This window comes from Neoarius graeffei, chromosome 20 (genome assembly GCF_027579695.1).
Source record: "Neoarius graeffei isolate fNeoGra1 chromosome 20, fNeoGra1.pri, whole genome shotgun sequence".
Taxonomy (NCBI): domain Eukaryota; kingdom Metazoa; phylum Chordata; class Actinopteri; order Siluriformes; family Ariidae; genus Neoarius; species Neoarius graeffei.
The window spans coordinates 7741256-7761596 of record NC_083588.1 but is presented as its reverse complement, the minus strand read 5'-3'; the positions used below and the strand labels follow the sequence as shown (position 1 = coordinate 7761596).

General features: G+C 41.1%; 1 protein-coding gene and 1 gene segment (V, D, J or C); both read left to right on the top strand.

Annotated features, from left to right (window-relative positions):
- The first annotated feature begins 1736 nt into the window (after positions 1 to 1736).
- Positions 1737 to 4701, top strand: LOC132869401 (Ig heavy chain V region 914-like). The segment is given in 3 exon segments: positions 1737 to 1782; positions 1866 to 2167; positions 4510 to 4701. Coding segments are annotated over 3 exon segments (540 nt in total).
- A 5870-nt stretch (positions 4702 to 10571) lies between these two features.
- On the top strand, positions 10572 to 20084 carry LOC132869148 (sterile alpha motif domain-containing protein 3-like). Of its 3 annotated transcripts, none has more exons than XM_060902495.1 (12): positions 10572 to 10623; positions 11388 to 11474; positions 17649 to 17778; positions 17872 to 17919; positions 18034 to 18200; positions 18313 to 18400; positions 18492 to 18644; positions 18745 to 18810; positions 18915 to 19124; positions 19236 to 19389; positions 19501 to 19580; positions 19682 to 20084. In XM_060902495.1, the coding sequence occupies exons 5-12, from the start codon at positions 18052 to 18054 to the stop codon at positions 19964 to 19966; spliced, it is 1185 nt and encodes a 394-aa protein (XP_060758478.1). In that variant the 5' UTR covers positions 10572 to 10623; positions 11388 to 11474; positions 17649 to 17778; positions 17872 to 17919; positions 18034 to 18051; the 3' UTR covers positions 19967 to 20084. The 3 variants fall into 3 exon arrangements, with proteins under 3 accessions (XP_060758478.1, XP_060758477.1, XP_060758476.1); XM_060902494.1 differs by lacking the exon at positions 10572 to 10623 and adding an exon at positions 10788 to 11290; XM_060902493.1 differs by lacking the exon at positions 10572 to 10623 and having other exon boundaries at positions 10788 to 11474.
- Positions 20085 to 20341: the final 257 nt, after the last annotated feature.

Here is a 20341-nt window from a genome sequence, read left to right as displayed (position 1 = left end):
GTGGGGGAAACCGGAGCACCCGGAGGAAACCCACGCGGACATGGGGAGAACATGCAAACTCCTCACAGAAAGGCCCTCGCCAGCCACGGGGCTCGAACCCGGACCTTCTTGCTGTGAGGCGACAGTGTTAGCCACTACACCACCGTGCCGCCTTGAAATACCATTATACTCGAGATTTTTCAAATAAAATTGATAGGCAATGGGCATGGAGGAGGAAGAGAAGAAGAATTTTGACCACTGTCATTTTCAGCTGTGTTTTTTCCCTCCAAAAACTTAATTTCCAAAACCATTTTTCATCCCGGGGAGGCACGGTGGTGTAGTGGTTAGCGCTGTCGCCTCACAGCAAGAAGGTCCGGGTTCGAGCCCCGTGGCCGGCAAGGGCCTTTCTGTGCGGAGTTTGCATGTTGTCCACGTGGGTTTCCTCCGGGTGCTCCGGTTTCCCCCACAGTCCAAAAACATGCAGGTTAGGTTAACTGGTGACTCTAAATTGACCATGAGTGTGAATGGTTGTCTGTGTCTATGTGTCAGCCCTGTGATGACCTGGTAACTTGTCCAGGGTGTACCCCACCTTTTGCCCGTAGTCAGCTGGGATAGGCTCCAGCTTACCTGCGACCCTGTAGAACAAGATAAAGCGGCTACAGATAATGAGATGAGATGAGATTATTCATCCCTTCATTTTACAGTTGGAATAAATGTTTAATGAGTGGATTCAGGAAAACTACAGCGTGTTTCTCCTCTGTGACATCAGGACTCACACATTTATTCCATCATGACGTCGGAGACTAAAACTCTGTTCCATTTTAATGAGAGATTTCTGAGCAGCGTTGTTTCATCAAGGTTTAAATTTGATCATGTAATTGCAAACATTTTATTATTTGATGTGAAACTACTGTTTTTCATCAGATGCTGAATTCTTCCAGCTCCATATTTGTCTTTTAATCTGAGGACTGTGTGTTTTTCTGGAAGTTTCTCTGTAATCTTGATGAGGACATGAGACTGATAATATTGCGAGAACACATTCTGGTGGCCACTTTGGATAAAAGCTGATTAACAAGTAAGACATGTGTGTGAACTGGTTCCACTTCAGCTTCTCAGTAGAAACAGGATAAAGAGCTGTGAGACAAAGACTGTTCTGAAGACACTGTGTAAGAGTCTGTTCTTCACTTGAGAGATTGATAATAAAGTGAGGTTGCTCGTATGGTCTCATCACGTCATCTGATCTCAGTATGAAGGAAAATCCACAGCACAGGTTGGACAAATTAAAACTCGATACGGACAGAAAGTGAAGACACAGTTGTGTATTATGGAACGACATCCTTCTGTGGTGTGTGAGCTTTCTCAGAAACAGGACAAGATGCATTTATTATGTAAGGGTACAAATTAAACAGAACTATTCATGAAAAAAAGTAGAATTTCATCTTCTTTGAATAAATTCACCTGAAAACACCTGATAAACTCACTCATTAACAACTGCCTTCAGCTTCTTATTTGTTAAAATATAAACACAAACAGGACTGATAGATCGATCTACAAACAGAGATGACACAATGTTTTCAATTATTCTACATTTAAACTCACAGATTAGAGATGTTTGAGAGATGGGAGGTTTTCTCATATCGAAGAATTCATCAAATTTCCCTGAAGATAAGGAGTGTCTCCATGCAAATGTCCTTCCCTTTTATATATTTAAGCAGTGAAGACCAAGAGCTTTTACTTCTTCTGCTTCAACACACACCATGATCTCTACATCCCTCCTGCTGCTGCTGCTGGCAGCCGTACACTGTAAGTGTTTTTACATTTGCATTTAATACACATTTTTATTGCTTTTTCTTTTTCCAACATTTAAAATAACTTTTCTTTCCCAGGTGTTCACTGTGTTGAGCTGATCCAGACCGGATCCACAGTATTAACCCCTGGTCAGTCACTGACTCTGACCTGTAAAGTGTCTGGATATTCATTAACTGATAGCAGCTACGCTACACACTGGATCCGACAACCTGCAGGAAAAACTCTGGAGTGGATCGGAGGTATATGGTCTGCTGGGAGCACTTACTACAGTGAAAAACTGAAAAGCAGGTTTCAGGTTTCCAGAGACACGTCCAGCAGCACAGTAACATTAACAGGGCAGAACATGCAGACTGAAGACACAGCTGTGTATTACTGCGCTCGTGAACCACAGTGAGACAAATCAACAACATCCCTGTACAAAAACACCTCATACAGTGTACAGTATAACAGAATGTCCACAAGATACAAAACTTATCAATCCAAGTCTCACTAAAAAATAAATAATCTCAAATTACCACAGAGTTTCATGTTCATTTTTTTATTCGTTTGCGGCAGAGATTTTAAACCACAGTGTTACGTCTCTAACACTGCTGCACATGAAACACACAATTATACCCTAATCACATCACTAACAAGAACTTGTTACAGTATGCTGTAGGGAACAATAATCACCTCAACAAATCAGAGTTTGTGTATCATGTGTGAGAAAGTGTGAGAGCATTTTCTCATGACTTTGAAGAGAAGTTGAATTTTTCCACGATCATGATCCAATATTCTCAAGCATTCATAATAATTTGTGCACCCTGTGCTTCCACTGCTACAAGTGCATCCAATCCACTGCATCTTTTTCCCTGGAGCATGTCGGATCCAGTTTGTACAATAGCTGCTATCATTCCAGCTATATCCAGACACTTTACATCCAATGGTCAAAGCCTGTCCAAGCTGGACAATCACATGACCTGGCTGAGCAAAATCAATTGCACCAAATGCAACTGCAATAAAAACAAAACAAAACAAACAAAAAAAACAGTAATTTAATTTCTTGAAAATATCTCAACAACAAATACACAAAGTACAAGAATGGATACTACAACAGATGTGTGAACTTCCAGGACGCAGTGACGAGCAGCACCAGGGAATAAAGGAGCCACATGGTTGCAGATGAGGCTGTACTGGCCGGATCTGCTCTTTGACGGTCCAGCTTTATTGAAGTAAAGGTGGTGACTGAGTTTGCAGAATGTAAGGAAGTGTAAAATAACAGTTTTTCTGTTGGTCGACAAGATGAAGGGGCTGCAGGATATCATAACATTTACTGTTGTGGTTAATGTGACAGGAAGACTACTGCTGAGGATCATGAGTAAAAATTTTATATTTTTTTAACCTTCAACTCTCCATGTTGCAATTACAAGTCTGAGAAAGTTATGGTGACTGGGAGTCAGTACATTTAATACATAATACAAAGAATACACAGTACATCCAAGATAAATGACAATTAAATGTCACTGAACTCGAGCTGTTTTTTCAGACACTAATTGAGTCTGATTCAGTGATCATCAAACCTGATCAGTCTCAGAAACTGATTTTAGGAGCTATTACATGGCTTGGATCAGACAGGTGCCTGGAAATGGAAAAAGGCTGGAATGGGTTGCAACTGTCTCACAGGGCAGAATTAACAAATATTACTCGAGTGCAGTTAATGGCCACTTCATCTCCAAAGACAACAGTAAGATGCAGGTGTATCTGCACATGAACAGCGTGAGGACAGAAGACACAGCTGTGTAATATATAGACTTAGGTACTGCTTAAAAACGGAGCTCCCATCTGTTTCTGGGTTGTAGAATTTTCTTATATCATAGCCAGTCTCTTTTGTTTTATTTCTTTACTTGCGAGCACTGGACACTAGGCAGTGTGTATGACTGGTAATTATGAACACTGGCCACGAGGCGGTGTGTATGAGTGGTAATTACTAACACTGACCACTAGGCGGTGTGTATGAGTGGTGGGACACGTACATGGACAAACCACAAAAAATCGACTCGATAGGTTTACCATTTTTTCTTAGGTATGGTGCTCCGCTGGAGCTCTGCTATTATGGCACTAGAGAAGCACAGGGACAAATGAGGTTTAAGAGCTGGACATCAACCTTTTCATAATATAGAAGTTTGTCTTTTTTCTGTCCTGATCACTTCAGAACATCTCATCTCATCTCATTATCTCTAGCCGCTTTATCCTTCTACACTGGTCGCAGGCAAGCTGGAGCCTATCCCAGCTGACTACGGGCGAAAGGCGGGGTACACCCTGGACAAGTTGCCAGGTCATCACAGGGCTGACACATAGACACAGACAACCATTCACACTCACATTCATACCTACGGTCAATTTAGAGTCACCAGTTAACCTAACCTGCATGTCTTTGGACTGTGGGGGAAACCGGAGCACTCAGAGGAAACCCACGCGGACACGGGGAGAACATGCAAACTCCACACAGAAAGGCCCTCGCCGGCCACGGGGCTCGAACCCGGACCTTCTTGCTGTGAGGCGACAGCGCTAACCACTACACCACTGTGCCGCCCACTTCAGAACATATCAGGGAATTTTTTTTCTCCCAAATATTAAATATTCTACCCGAGGAAACAATAAAACACTTGGAAACATGCTGAACATAATCATCAAGAGGGTGGAGTTACAAAGTGTTGCTGAGTTACTCTTCCCTCTCTGAAGTTGATGATGTTCCTGGAACTGGAAGAGGTTGCACTCCACTACCAGCAGCCAGCAGAGGGGGCAGCGGTGCACAGTGAGAGCAGCCAAGCAGGAGAAATCAGTTACCCAGAATTCTCCAGACTGATTAACCTGAACTGCCTGCACCTGCCAGGAAGGTTACTTCAGGCCAACTTTGGACGCAGCCCTTGTTGAGGGGAGACCGGAACGGTATGTCACGGCTTTATCTGAGCAAACTCGAAAAGAAAAGGAAGATAGAAATAAATAATTAGAAAAGAAACAAAACATCAGAGAGTGTACGAAAGAAGGGACAAGATAAATTTCAGGCATGGTATGAAAAAAAGAAATAAATTAACACATAGATATTAAACACAACTGAAAAGATTTCCAAAGTGCATAAAACACACCCAAACCCTTCCTGAGACGTTCATCTTCCCGACTGTATCTATAAACCCTGCTTGTCTGTTTATTTACTAGTAAAGCAGGACTTTATCACTCTGTCATTGGATCCACAATGAACAGTGTTTTATTCCTCTGATATCACAGCATTTTGGGAAGAATTGCTTTTTTTATGAATTCCAGACATTATATACTTTTTTTATTTGTGACAGTGACAAGTAATCTGATGAAACGTCCACAAAACAAGTTATTTCCTTTTATCACTTCCGTTAGAGCAGTATCAGCAGTTGGTCCCTCACCAGCCTCTCTCTTGTTTCTCCCTCATGAAGCTGCAGCTTGTTCTGTCACTGAGAAACTATAAACCCTTCCCTTCTGAAGACTTTCTGAAAAGCTGAGTTATACTTTTACCTCTGACTGTTACAAAGTGCTGACACTGGAGACTCCTTCCCTGAAGGCTAAATAAACATCTCATCAGAGAAAACCTGACCATGTCAATCACACACATTTTATATCCGTTGGTAGGGAGCGCCATTAAGATATCAACCTTGCAGCCAGGACGACTGCCAGAGCTGCTGTTATAGAAAATTAATCAACACCTTCTGACCAATCAGAACTGAGAATTCAACAGCACTGTGGTATCAGAGACTTTAATCATCAACTCATTCAGTGTGTCTGACGGCACAGAACACAACTGGAATGAAATGTAAAGCACAAGGTTTGAAAACAATTTTGGTATTTTTATTGAATGAAGGACATGAGGGAAGAAAACTATGCTGTGAAACAGGACAGAAACTGATCAAAAAACTAAGTGGCAAGAAAACAGACAAAATTCAGAAGGATTGCAGTTTGTTTGTTTTCAGGCTTCACAGAGCATTGGCCCTGAACTTGGTCCTCCTGCAGCTCTGTCCATGTCACATCTCTCCAGTTAGCCTGCTTATTGTGGAATCTTCCAAAACAGTGGTACTTGAATATCGTATCAACATTTTAGTCTTATTTTGCCTCTGTCCCAACGAGTTTGAGTGTGTTGCAGGCATCAAATTTTAACTTTGTTCATATTCAGAAAATATCATGAATTTGGTCAGTAAAACTATTGAAAATCTTTTCTTTGTACTTTTGTCAATTAAATAAAGGCCCACGTTCATTAACAAATCACAGATTTTTGTTTTTATTGCATTTTGGAAAATATCCCAAATTTTCCAGAAAATGGGGTTTGAGAGATCTGCAGCAACATTAGAAATGCATGAACATTCTGCTTTTCATTTTGCTTCAAGTCCTCTGAGAGGCACTCTTTCTCTACTTCAACAACATCTGCCCAACATGTTGAGGTTAAAAGGACTGAGAGATTAAAATGACTGAGAGAGAACTGATGTCCAACAATGTGACTGGAATTAGTTTGATTTTGAAAAAAAAAAGTTATCAGAAAAGTACAATCTTGCGGTGTGCATCAGGATGGGAATCAGCTCTAATAAAGTCACAGGAGCATGTGGTCAGATATGAAGCTTGTGGGAGACACAAAAGACCAGAAACATGAACATGGCAGTGTATTGGGAGCCCATGTGATGCTGCATGACATGTTTTCTGCTTCATCCTTGTTCACGTCACTCATCGGCATGGCAGTCTCGGAAGACCATGGATTTCTTGTGCCTGGAGTTAGGTTTTCGCGCAGCGTCTGCTGTGGCTGAGAAGACCAATCCGTGAGAGGCAGACTTGGCCGCAGATGTCACATGCATAGATCAGTTCCGTTAATGTTGGTGGTGTGGTGGTATCCTGTTGTTGCTTCCTTCTTGTCCTCTTTGCTTCCTGGTAACGAGCCAGGGTGGTTTCATATTCTAGCAGCCCCCTGCGGATTCTCTGCTGCCACTGAAGGCGGTCCTGAGCTGCATTTTCCCAAGTGACAGGGCTGATGTTGAAGCACTTGAGGTCTTGCTAACAGACGTCCTTGTAGCGAAGCTGGGGGTGACCAGTTTGTCTCTTGCCAGATGACAGTTCCTCATAGAGGATGTCCTTCGGGATTCGTCCATCGTCCATCCGCCGGACATGGCCCAGCCAGCGGAGACGTCGCCGCCTCAAAAGAGAGTACATGCTGGGAAGCTGCACTCTCTCCAGGACTGCTGTGTTGGTGATCCTATCCCTCCAGATGATACCCAGTATACGCCTCAGGCAGGGAAGGTGGAAGCTGTTTAGCCGCCGCTCTTGGTATGAGTATGGTGTCCAGGTTTCACTACCATACAGGAGTGTGCTGATGACACAGGCTCTGTACACCTGCATTTTTGTATGGGCATGAATGAATGAATGCTGAGAGAAAATGGAATGCAGTCATTTTAAATTTCTAAATAAAAAGTGAATCTTCTCGTGGATTTCTTTGAGTTGTTTTTTTTTTCAATTCCCCCCATCGTTGATTATTTTTCTATAACTGCACACTCTATAACTGTTCTGTTTTATTCATTCCGAAATGAGGTGATATTCTCATGTGATTGCTTCATATAAATTCACCTGAAAACAGGTAATAGTCCATAAGCTCACCCCTGAACAACTGTTTTCATTTTTTTAATTGTTCAAATATTTGGTCCAAATTATTATTTTTTAAACTCACAGATTAGAGATGTTTGAGAGAAGGGAGATTTTCTCATATCAAAGAAACCATCAAATTTCCCTGAAGATAAGGAGTGTCTCCATGCAAATGTCCTTCCCTGTTATATATTTAGGCAGTGAAGACCAAGAGCTTTTACTTCTTCTGCTTCAACACACACCATGATCTCTACATCCCTCCTGCTGCTGCTGCTGGCAGCTGTACACTGTAAGTGTTTTTACATTTGACATTTAATACAGTTTTTCTTACTGAGAGCTTTTTGCTTTTCCAACATTAAAATAACTTTTCTTTCCCAGGTGTTCACTGTGTTGAGCTGATCCAGACCGGATCTACAGTGTTAACCAGACCCGTTGCAACAAGGTAGGCAGACTTGGCAATTGCCTAGGGCCCCAGCCCTCGAAGGGCCCCCGCTGCCAAACGACTGGTTATGTATTCAATAGCAATGACAACTTTTTGAGCGCGGCAGCGCCTAATGACACTTGTTGAAATACCCTAGTTCCAAGGGGGGCCCCCTAATGCACAACAGCGCCTCCCTACATGCTTTGGCCGAAAAGTGCAATGACAGTCTGTTGTCAACCCCTCAATGCCCATCTCCGTACAGTCAAGTGGTTGCAGAGCTCCGCGGCAAAAAAAACAAAAACAAAATCAAATATGAAGCGAAATTACCCCTCAGGGAGAAAGAAGAAAAGGGAAGAGGAAGACAGAAAAAAACAAGACACTGGTAAGTGAGAATATACACACTCATTAATACCAAGCGGGTCAACAAGCAAATTTGGTAGCTAGCTTACGTTAATGGTAGTTATCTTGTAGACAGTGTTTATAACAGTGATGTAAACGTTGTCACACACAACAGGCTTACAAACTTGCAAGGACTGGCTAAAAATTCTAATATATGCCACACAAATAGGTGAAAGACTGTCAACTTCTCCCAGATTAACTTATTGTGTTTATCAAAATGTCATAGTCAGAGTTAGTTTCAGCGATCTGCATGGCTTTCATCAGAAGTAGCTAGTGTGTCATGAGCATGAATGGAGTAGGACAGGGGATGGCTCACAAGAAAGCTCTTTTTTACATAAATAGGCTACGTTTGTGACCTTGGTCGGATATTGACGCAGAGGACTTAGCACTGGAGATCAATTCTGCTGTCCACACTTTCCCAGATAATGCATCCACCTGCCCATTTGACATGCTTGACTACATATACAGTGAGAAGCTACTAGACTTGTACAGCAATTTAAGCATTGCACTACGTTTACTTCTTACACTTCCTGTGTCAGTTGCCTCAAGTGAGAGGAGCTTTTCAGCTCGGAAGCTTATTAAGAACTATATGAGGTCCGCCATGGGCCAAGAGAGGCTCTCCGGACTGGCACTGATGTCAATTGAATGTGATGTCCGCAGGTCTTTGGACGTGGAGGGTATTGTGGCTGCCGTTGCTGAAGCCAAAGCCCGCAAGCAGCAGTTTTAGACATTTTGCCCATGATTCTAGTTGTGTATTCTTAAATTTTTGTGTTTTTCTATACCTTTTGCACTTTTCTGTGTGTGCTGGTTCTTGTTAAGATTCTTATTCATGTTTGTAATCATTTAATCACCATTTGAAGTTATTTCTACTTGTGTATATACTGTAAATATTTAGTGTTGTGTTATTTGCACATTTTATATTACTTTGTCTTATTTTCATATTTTAGACTTAGACTTCTTTATTGTCCACTAAACTTGCATGAAATGGAAATTTCTCTTTAGTAGTGGCATAAAAGACACACAGAGACAAACATACATCACAGTCAGCATAATACTCAATAAATAAATAAATGGGGAAGAAAAAGTGTTCTTAAGGAACAGTTACTCTGTCCATTTCACTCAGTTAAATATTAAAAAGTTAAAAGAAAAAGATGTAGAAACACCATACTAATACTAAAAACTTAAGATGCACAACCTAACTAACTATAATGTGTCACTATCGCTTAGGCAGTTCTTTGTTGAGAATGGTCACAGCTGATGGAATAAATGACCACTTGTAACCATTCTTCCTAGTCATTGGGACTTTAAGTCTCCGTCCTGATGGCAGCATCTGGAAAGCACAGTGTAGAGGGTGAGTGGGGTCCTGGTAGACTTGAAATGCTTTTTTTGTTAGAGCCTGTGTGTATAGGTGTGAAAGTTGCAATTGTTTGTGTCCAATAATTTTTCCAGCCTGGTTGACAATCTGTACCAGTGTGTTTTTTTGTTTGACAGAGAGGTGCCCATACCATGACACGATGTTAAATGTCAGCACACTCTCTGTCAGTGATTTGTAGACCATGGTCATTGTCCGCTGACTAGTGTTCAGGTTCCTGAGTTTCCTCAGAAGAGCCAGGCGCTGTCTCCCTTTCTTGAATGTATAGTCCACATGTTCTTGAAATTGTAACTGACTGTCTATTATTGTTCCAAGGTATTTGAATTGAGTGACCTGCTCCACTTCCTGACCCTTCATGCTGATTGGCCTGAAGGCATGCCCAGAATCTTTGTTGCCTCCCTTCTTGCTGCTTCCCAGCCACATCTCCTTGGTCTTGGTGACGTTGAGATCCAGGAAGCTGCTATCAAACCATGCAGCCAGGGTGTTGATGTACTGCAGGTAGGGGGAGCTGTCTGTGTCCCGCAGGCAAGCAATTAGGGCCATGTCATCTGCATACTTGAGGGAGAGGTCATCACTGTTGCATTGTATCTCGTTTGTGTATATGGAGAAAAGCAGGGGTGATAATACACATCCTTGAGGAACACCGGTGTTGAGGACTAGAGAGTCAGAGAGGCAGTTGTTAATACACACACGCTGGGGCCGGTTTCTCAGAAAGTCCCTGATGAGAAGGACTAGGCCACTACTAACTTTCAGGTCACAGAGGCGCTGTAAGAGGAGGTGTGGCTGCACAGTATTAAAAGCTGAGGAGAAATCCATGAAGAGAATGCGGGCATGAGTTTTTGGTTTATCCACACTCTTAGAAAAAAAGGTTCTTGGGGGTGCTATATAGAACCCTGTGAGTTCAATTCAGGGAAAATGGAACCTTTTCCAGCGAAAGGTGCTATTTTAGGCACGTGAAGATTTATTTGATTTCCAACGAACCTTTCCAACGGCAACCATTCACTTCAAGCGTTCATTGGTAAGTGACTACGATTTTTGTCCTTCCGTGTATTTTCTTTATAACGCCAATGAAAAATACCTTAAGTGGTGCTTTCCCTTTAATAACGTGAAGTGGTGTTTGTTTGAGCGTCAAGGGGTGTGTCGTGTGTGTAAATGTTGTAGTCATTGGTTTTGAACGTCAAGGGGCGTTAACTTTGTCAACGTCAGCTCCGCAGATGTTAGCTTGTTAGCTAGCGGATATATAACTTTTGTTCACTGGCATTAAAAAGGCTACAGATGTCAACATTACTGGATACAACAGGGAGTATCATACATGTTGTGTTTTATTTGTTTTCGTTGTGTGTATGAGCGTTTATGAGGGCCAAGATGCCACATATATTTAAATCCATGTAATTTCCATAGTGTAATGGAATGTACAGATACACTTTATTGTTCTGCCACTGCCTGATGTCTAAAGTGCTGCTATATGAGACCTGCTCCATCAGTCAGTGAAAGTGAATGTAGCCTTTGAAAGTGAATGCACAAAAGTACCAAGAGAATTGTGTGTAACTGGCAATGTCAGGATGTCAGTTCGAAAACAGGTGGTGACAAAACAACAAAATGCTGTCTATAAATACTGCACCTTGAAATTATTTTTATTTATTTATTTATTTATTTATTTAACACCTACATTGCAATGATTTAAAGTGAGTATTTTTTTGACACCCTGTAGTGCTGTGAAGTACATTCAGAATTTTGAGCACTTTCACAATTTTGTGGTGTGTGTGTGTATATTCTTTCTAGGAAACATGGTTGATGCGTGGTCCACCCATGAGGTCTGTCTGTGGCTGGAGCAGAATTCTTTAAGCGAGGCTAAACAGATCTTCTTTGGTAACACACCCAATTTTTTATGATAATGGAGCGTTTTTTTCGATGTGGATTTTGTAGTGTTGTGAAGTTCACTATCCCAAAATATCTCAGCCACTTGCAGCTCACGCACCAACACCAACCTGATTTCCAAGCACAATGTGTTGTTGAGGCATGCAGAAAAACATACAAAAGTGTTGGAGCCTTGAGGATACACTTATACAGACACCACAGGAACTATGTGCAAACAAAAACTGTGCCTCATGAAGAAATCAATTCGGAACCTGAATCGGACTCTGATGTAGACCAAAATGTAGAAGACCAATCTACTATTGAAAATGACAGCGAGCAGGTGGATTTAAATACTTTGCTCTCAGGTCTTCAGAAGCATGTGGCACTTTTTATATTAAGGCTCACTTTACACGGGGACGGTCTGAAACAAAAACGCAAAAGTCCGTTTTTGTTCTCACTTTTTTCCGCGTCTACACGACCGTTTTCAAGGAGGAAATCTGCGTCTATACGGTGACGCATAAATGTGTGGAATTCAATTGGATGTTGTAATAGAGTGTGCCGAGTGGATGGAGTAGTCAGTCAGAATGATGAGCAAAACAAGGAAAATTCTTGTACAAAAATAGTTTTCTTTTTATTCTTAAGCCGGCAGTTAACACAAACAGGACAAACAAACAAACAAAAAAACACTGATGACAAAACCAAAAAAAAAAATTCTGGGACAAAATGCCCACGCAAGCTAGGCTACTCTGGCATTACTCACACAGAGCTCAAGTCATGCGTCCTCTCCCTGCCGAGGCTGTCTCCCGAATGAATAGTGCAGCGCATATTTAAAAGACTACGGCACAGTCTTAACACAATTAAAATCAATCCACACATCTAGACAGATTTTAACAGTTCTAAACATTTTCACTGCATGCATTACACTCCTACAACAATGTGCAGACCTTAAATATTACAACAAACACTTACTTAAGATTTTTAGACCATTTCTCTCTGCTCTAATGAGCTGCTTTCCCGCGCATCGCGGAAGAAACCTGGAAAAGCGCTTTCAGACCTGCATTCTGGTTTGGTCCCGCACCCGGAAGACTACAGCAGGTAAATGGCTCCAAACATTTCTGGCTGATGTTAGATAAACTCTAGCAGAAAAGGATTCAGATGTTAAACGTGCGCACTTAATGAATCTTTACACGCTATTGTTTATAGTGAAAACTAATAAATGCTTGCGCTGTTTAAACCTGTGTCGCGTCTTTTACTATGAAAAGTTGTAACAAATGTACCCGTAACAAAACATACTTGTAAAGCCCCCATTACCAAACCCACAACAAACATACAACACAGATTGTATTTGGAATGTCTTTGCAACTGTGGTTTAGTCCATTGCACTTGACCATTGAAACATGACCAGCGGGAGGAACCGCTGTTTAGTGACAGACGCATTGCGCTCTGTCACAGATGTGCATGCCAGGCGGTGCTGTGAAAGACCTCCGCTATGTCTGCACGCATGCGCAACATCTTCCGTCTTGTCTGATCTGCACATCTGCGCCGCGAAAACTTTGACTACTCTGGCTATGGTAAGTAAGAAAGTAAGTAAAAAAGTAAGAGCATACTATACCCGCCTCTGTTCATTAACGGTATATGTGCAGATTCGGTGTAGATGTTCGAAGGACTCCTGGACGTTTATTAAAGCTGCCAGAGCAGCTTGAAGGTCCGTTGGATCGATGTAATCAGACATGCTCTTACTTTTTTACTTACTTTCTTACTTCCCGGGCTGGCATGTACAGTATATGACATATGTATGACGTAAACGCGTACCCGACGTGAGCAGATCCGAGCAGAGTTTCGCGTATTGGGTAGTTTAGACGGATATGCAACGGGGGCCGTTTTTAACTTATCCACTTTGGAAGGCTAGTTTTTTTTTTCTTTTTTATCAGACATCTAATTTTTGGGTTTGTTTACCTGACATGTTTCGACGTACAACTTCCGTCTTCCTCAGAGTGTCACCGGATGTTAATTGGTGACGCATCTTTTATCAGCTGCTGTTTCTGAAGGCGTGGCCTTCCTGTCTGGATTGACAGGTCGGTCACGCCTTATACTGTCTGTTCGTCCCCTGCAAGATGTGACTCCAGGTATGGGAGAGCATGTATGCTCCCTCATCCCGGTTGATGGTCCTCGGGCTTCGCTTACGGATCTCTATGGCCTCCCTGATCCAGCGCTGATGTTTGTTATCTTCTGTGCGGATGACTCTGGCATTCCCCCAGTCCATAATGTGGTTTTCCCTTTTACAGTGATCTGTTATAGCTGACTTATAATTTTCCTGTTGTGCCTTTTCTTTTATTGTTCGGGTTTGTCTTGTAGCTGTCTCCTTTTCGCACTCTTTCTTATGTTCATGTTTTCTTGTGTTGAAACTCCTTCCTGTCTCCCCAATATAAGTTTTATTGCATAATTTACATGGAATCTCATATATGGTGTTGCATCTGTTGTCCGGATGTATTCTGTCTTTGGGATGCACCAGGATCTGACGGAGTGTTGTGTGTGGTTTGACCGGTGTGTTAACATTGTGTTTCCTCATTACTCTTTGAATGCGTTCAGTTATTCCCCTGATGTATGGTAATGTCACTACTCCCCTGTGTTCTTGTTTGTTAGTTTGTTTTTTCTCTTTCTTCTGTGTTTTGTTGTTCTTAACCTGTTCCGCCCCTTTGGATATTGCCCATTGTGGATATTGACATGCCTTCAGTGCGTGTTGTATATGTTGTTCCTCCTGTTCTTTGTCCTGTGGATCTGTAATTATTGCTGTGCGTTCATGTAATGTTCTAACTACGGATATTTTGTGCATTATGGGGTGTTCGGAAGTCCAGTTTAAATATTGGTCGGTATGTGTGGGTTTTCTGTGTACTTTTATTTTGATGTCCCCATCTTCTGTGTGTTGTATTTTTAAATCCAAAAATGCTATTGACTGCTCCGTTTCTTCTTCATGTGTGAATTTTATATTGCCGGTATTGTCTATGGTGTTGAGATGGTCGGTGAGCTGTTGAGTGTGTCCCCTCTTTACTTTTTCCAATATGTCGTCCACATACCGTTTCCAGAGTGTTGGCCTGTATTCTGCTGGTATTGTAGTGAGTGCTTTCTGCTCCAGATCCTCCATGAAAAAGCCGCACATGATGGCTGATAGTGGGTCTCCCATGGCAAAACCTTCCTTCTGTCTGTAGATTGTATTCCTGAACTGAAAGTATGTGGATGTGGCGATGAATTGAAGGAGCTGAGTGATGTCTTGTACGGTGAGGTTTGTGCGTTTCCTGAGCGTCCTGTCTGTTTTTAATTTGTCTTGTACTATCTGTATGGTGGCTTCCGTGGGTGTTCTGGTGAAAAGAGATATGACATCATGTGAAATAAAAACTTCATCTTGCTGCATTTTGATGTTTTTTAGTTCTTCTGCCAGATGTTTTGAGTTTTTGCAGTGTTGGTCTGTGAGTCCTAGTAATGGTTTAATTATTTCAGTGAGTGCTTTTGATAAGTTGTATGTGACTGAACCAATGCTATCTACTATGGGGCGTAATGGTGTTCCTGGTTTGTGTCTGGAGTCACATCTTGCAGGGGACGAACAGACAGTATAAGGCGTGACCGACCTGTCAATCCAGACAGGAAGGCCACGCCTTCAGAAACAGCAGCTGATAAAAGATGCGTCACCAATTAACATCCGGTGACACTCTGAGGAAGACGGAAGTTGTACGTCGAAACATGTCAGGTAAACAAACCCAAAAATTAGATGTCTGATAAAAAAGAAAAAAAAAAAAAAAACTAACTATATTTAATATAAGACATAATGAACGTAATCGAAACACTTTGGAAGGCGTTTTCAATTTTTTCCGTTTTTCAGCCTCAGAAACGCCGTCCTCGTGTAGACGAAAGGCACTTCCGATAAAATATTTAGTCGTTTTTACCCGACAGCGTCCTCGTGTAAACGGGCCCTAAATCTTCAAGAGAAGCACCTCCTCCCCAAAATTACTCAAGACACAATTGTTGAAAATCTTCAATTTGTACTGCAATTTTTTCAGCAACATTACAATGATCTCATTAAGTTCCACTTGGATCAGTCGGGTTTCAGATTAAAAGACCATGAGGAATTGGACAATCTACTGTCAAATGAAACTGTTTTTGACCGTGCATTTGAGTATGTTAAATCTGAGTACAGATTAATACAGTTTAGTAGGGAGAATCTGGATTTTGTGGAGCCAATTCGCTATGTCCTTGATATTAATAGCAGGGGAAAGGAAGACAGTTTCCAATATGTGCCACTGAATGATGTTTTAAAGGTTTTTTTGGAGAAAGAGGACATTTTTTATTCTTTTCAAAGAGGATGTGAGAAGGTTTCAAATGATTTTTTGGAAGATTTCACGGACGGTATTTTTTTCCAAACTCCACCATTTTGTGGTGATCCAAGTATTCTGCGTATTCACCTATACACCGATGAATTTGAAGTTGTTAATCCATTAGGTGCTAAAAAAGCAATACATAAAGTAACGGCCTTTTACTTTACTATTGGAAATCTTGAACAAAAATACAAGTCCCAATTACGGCACATACATCTGTGTCTTTTGATTCGACATCAGCTCTTTCAGAAGTATCCTCATAAGGACATTTTACGTCCTCTCCTACTTGATCTGAAGGAGTTATTTACAAAGGGAATTGACATTTGTGTGGATGACAGACACCATGTTTTGAAGGGGGCTCTAGCAACTATTTCTGCTGACAATTTGTCTGCCCACTACTTAGCAGGATTCACATGCTGTTTTAACAGTGGCCGTGTGTGCAGATTTTGCATGACCGCATATAGCGACTTGAAGACCCATGTTAATGAAGAAGGAGTTCAAATTAGGTCTTCAGATGTCCACAAGTACCACCTAACTGCCCTCGAAGAAAACAATCAGTTAACAAAACAGACCTATGGTGTAGTGAAGGAGTGTCCGTTCACTGAGCTGAACTACTTTGATGTCACACGACAATTTCCACCAGATTTAATGCATGATTTTTTAGAGGGTGTCATACCAATTGTTGTTTGTAAAGTCATCACTGCACTTCATCAGTTGAAAATTGTGACACTGAATGACATTAACTCAGAGCTGGAAGCATTCAAGATTGGGAAAAATGATAGAGGTAACATTCCACAGACACTACCGCAGAGTGTACTGAAACAGAAGTTAACTGGATCAGCAGCACAAAACCTGTGTTTATTCCGGATTCTACCACTCCTTATTGGCCATTATATTCCAGAAGGTGACACACACTGGGATATTTATCTCAAGTGCAGAGAAATAGGTGACATAATCCTCGCTCCCTGCGTCAGGAAAAGCACTATTCCTTTCCTCACTCTTCAAATTGGTGAATTTCTCTCCTCTTTCAAGACTGTTTTCCCAGAGACCTTCACCCCTAAATTGCACTATCTTATTCACTATCCTCGTCTGATGTTGTAATTTGGTCCACTGAAACAGCTGTGGTGCATGCGCTTTGAGGGTAAACATCAGTATTTTAAGAGGTTATCCCACAACACCAGCAACTTCAAAAATCTTTGTCACACCCTAGCTAAAAGACACCAGCTGCGCCAGTGTTGGGAATTGACATCCTTGGACATTCTCCACCAGAGCTCATACACTGAAGGTGAACGTCAAGTCCCATTCGCTTCTCTTCCATTGAACATTCAGGAAGGTATTGCATTAAAGAGTGGTGTTGAAGACATACCAGCACATGAGAGAGTAGGAGTTGTTAGCACTCTACTGACCAACAACTGTACGTACAAAGAAGGTGACAACATCGTAATTGATGTGGTAGAGGAGGACATTCCCATCTTCATGAGAATAGCGAAGCTTATTCAGTTCAGAAGTCTTTGGCTTATCTTTGGAAAATTACGTACCCCCAAGAATTTCAGTTGTCACTACCATGCCTTCTCTTTGGAGGAACAAAAGGAATGGGTTGTTGTTCATCCAGGGGATGAAAAAGATTATCATTCTCTCGATAGCTATATCATTGATGATAACATGTTCCTTCCACTTCATCATTGCGTGCAGAGGTAAAATCCTGCCTAAAAGTGGATTTACAATTTAAAAATCGATTTGTTAAAAATTATATAGGTAGGCCTACTGTATAACTATCCCCTTATTGGAAATGCATTGTTTGTAATTCTTATATCAACAGAACAACAGATTGATGGGGAAACACTACTGGGACTAACAGAGCGGATGGTAGAAAAACTGTTTCCCATCATGAAACACCAGGTCTTGTTTTTGAAAGAGTTGGAGAAGTTGCGCAGCACATCATCAGCACAGTAATTACCGAATTACATTACTTGTCAGCATTAAATGGATAATTTCTTGCCATGAATGCTGTTACACCAAATTGTTGTCTTTCCTGTCTATAGAAAATCCAATCCAACATGTGACACACTACCTGTAGAGTCAAATACTCAGTAAGTCTACAGCACTTCAGTGTTATCTTACTTAAATGCCTCCGCCCTTCTGAGAAAATGTTTTATGACAAAAGGAAAAAGACTAATGGTATCTGTCTCTATTTATGTTTGTAGTCAACAAGCTCATGTGTCATGGCCAGCACTGTATACCCTGCCTGTTATGCCACCAGAGCTACAGGAAGCTCTACACAGAAAAGATCCATCTTTCAAAAAAAGGATAAATCACACTTGAGAGCATTGTTAATACAAGTTCTATTTGACCACATAACAACGTACACATGGTATTGTTAGTCTTGATCTATACTCACGTTCTCATTATTTGGTTTTAGTAGGAATGTTGGAATAGTCAGAATGGGTTTAATTTAAGAACACTTTTATTCTGTGAATTTTCAGGTACCCTAACCATAAAAAATACACTGATGTTCTCGGATGTCTGATCACCAGATTTCCCTTTTTGAGAGACCACAGCAGCACTGGATATGTAAGTTCTTTCTTACCCTTTTTTAAAACTTTCTTTATGTCAAACACAGTATATCTAGTTCAGTTACTTAACTATATGTCAACATGTACAGGATACCTTGCTGGAGTGCTTAAGGAACAAGTTTAAAAAGGAAAGGTCTCCCTTGGTGAACTTCCCAAAAGTTATGGAGATGAAGAGGAAGTTTGGGACAAAGAAACAGCGAAGTGTAGACCATGAGTCTCTGGAGGACTCACCTGCATATCAGGTACTAACATCAGGGTCTGCTTTTCAGCTTGCTAGTCAGTGTGGTCATTGTTTACCAGTGCAGTTCAGAAATTTGACCATTATCTAATCACTAATTTCAGAGGGCAAAGAGACGCAGGACAGAAGCAATCCAGGCATGTTGGGGGAGCTTGGATCCAACACAAGAGGTGCACAAAATGAGTGATTTAAACACTGCTCATTGCTCACATGATTCCTGTACATTGCATGAGTCCTGTATATTGCACATTACTCACTTGTGGATGTTTTTTAGATTGTAGTGGAACTTGAGAGTGTTGGGGAGGATGACCTGAGTTTTCAGGAACATCTAAATGCGATTAATAATGAGCTACGCCGGCGACAGCCAGATCTAACACAAATCATGGATAGGATGAAGCGCACTCTTTATAAAAGGGTTGAAGTCACGGCCAAGCCAACAGGCGAAGTCATGCAGATGTTCCCCTTTTTTCAGATTCCCGAACTGGTGAGAAGCGAATTTTAAATACTGTAAAAGACAGTCTGGTCAAACTGACAACCTTAAACAACCTCACTCTCTCTCAAAATGCGTGTGTGTGTTTGTTGATTTGTTCTCTAGTTGCATTATGAAATGAGGCTGCGGTTCGGTCAGGACATGGAGCTAAATCTCCAGAATGCCCTCACGACAATCACGCCAAACATCATCAGGGCGGCTCAGCAGGGGAACCACAAGGAACAACTGACCACCTGGCTGACAGAGGCCACCACAGATGGTATGGCACCAGCTGATTTTTTATTTTTTTTTTCTTCTTCCCCACTCACACCTTCAATTACCTCTATAAAACTATGGTTTTATGAAAACAAGGTTTCTTTTGACATTTTAGATCATCTGAAGAGTGCTGCCATCCTCATCCTGCCAGAGCTCTTCAAAGAAAGATCAAAGTTTTTCTACTGCTTGGATGAGGTATGTAGTCTTTCTGTAATTAATTTGCCCCTCTTGCTTTTGTCACGACATCCAAAATTCTATCAGGACATTACATACACTTTTTGTTTTCATTCATACAGGAGCCATGCAGCCCGTTTCCAGTCATGGTCATTGACAATGCTGTGAATCCCCTCCTATGCTCCAACAACGTCTCGATCAAGATGGATGGAGTCACTGTCACAAGTGGGGAGATGGACATCCCTCATGCACTCCAATGTCTTTTGGAAATTTATTTTATTTTTGGTGTGGAGTACCCAAAGCAAATCCGACACACCTTGAGTTTTGTGGAACATTATTTTTTTAAAATTCAAAATACCCCAGTTTCTATTCCTGTCCTCAAACTGTATAACCAAATTTGTTCATGATTATTTTTAATTTGCATGATTTTACGTCTTCACAATAAACATGAAGACCTTAACAATAATACCTAATAAATTAAAACCTTGAATGTTTCGGAGGTGTGTATTTGAATATGTATGTGTATGAGCGCTGTTTTATTCTTTAGTTTAGTAGTGAGTTTGTATTTGTTCCTTTCTCTATTTTAACTTTAAAATGTTTGAACTTTTTGGAGTGTATTTCACTTTTTTTTAACAATACAGTTGGTCTTAAAAACCACCTCTCTGTTCCTTTCTTTATGATTTTACAGCTTAAAGATTTGCCTTCTAATTGGATATTTTATGTAAAATAATAGCTGCAGTGTTATACATTTTACATTTATAATGTGATGATAAAATATTAAA

Bases quoted from the DNA above. Each gene is read 5' to 3' on its own strand.
- LOC132869148 (XM_060902495.1), top strand. From the start codon at position 18,052: ATGGCCAGCACTGTATACCCTGCCTGTTATGCCACCAGAGCTACAGGA. The intron at 18,645-18,744 runs GTACTAACATCA...CACTAATTTCAG, and splicing joins AGGACTCACCTGCATATCAG to AGGGCAAAGAGACGCAGGAC. The intron at 19,125-19,235 runs GTGAGAAGCGAA...TTTGTTCTCTAG, and splicing joins TTTTTCAGATTCCCGAACTG to TTGCATTATGAAATGAGGCT.